The sequence below is a fragment of the Penaeus monodon genome, chromosome 28, assembly GCF_015228065.2.
Source record: "Penaeus monodon isolate SGIC_2016 chromosome 28, NSTDA_Pmon_1, whole genome shotgun sequence".
NCBI lineage: Eukaryota > Metazoa > Arthropoda > Malacostraca > Decapoda > Penaeidae > Penaeus > Penaeus monodon.
In genome coordinates, this window is record NC_051413.1 from 16,254,070 (window position 1) to 16,254,529 (window position 460).

At 33.9% G+C, this 460-nt stretch overlaps 1 protein-coding gene across 1 annotated transcript in view; it reads left to right on the forward strand.

Annotated features, from left to right (window-relative positions):
• The first annotated feature begins 200 nt into the window (after nt 1–200).
• The window catches only part of LOC119591070, a 1,258-nt gene continuing 998 nt past the window's right edge, over nt 201–460 (forward strand). The window contains exon 1 of the mRNA XM_037939797.1: nt 201–278. Coding sequence (XP_037795725.1) covers nt 201–278 — 78 coding nt within the window. The remainder of the gene's footprint in view (nt 279–460) is intronic.

Genomic DNA, 460 nt, shown 5'->3' on the forward strand with positions numbered 1-460 from the left:
ACAAATTGACATTTTGCAGAAAACCACAGTAGCCTTTATTTAAATAAATCCCATCCGCCTTAAGGTCATTGCTCGGACAAAAATAATTGCACCACTTCGCTGTGACCTTGTGCTGTTGAGTATTCAGATCGGAGACCAGTATATAAAAAGCATCCGCGGTTCTCAGAGACAGAACAGTCAGTGCAGGTGAAGCCGACAGAATGGTTAGTAATATGTATTCGTTGAAAGTTGCATTTTATATAGAATATTTCCGCTGGCACTGCCTATTGCGTACAGTGGTAAAGAATAGATAAAAAAAAACAATATACGTCTTTAGATTTTTCTAAAATTCACTAGTAAAACTGATATAATGGTTAATGATGTGTTTACTACCCTGTTTACTATGTTTTAAAATGGTATTACTTAATTTAGTGATGATAAAATATAAAATGTTGAACATCCGTCTATAATAAGCTTTTCA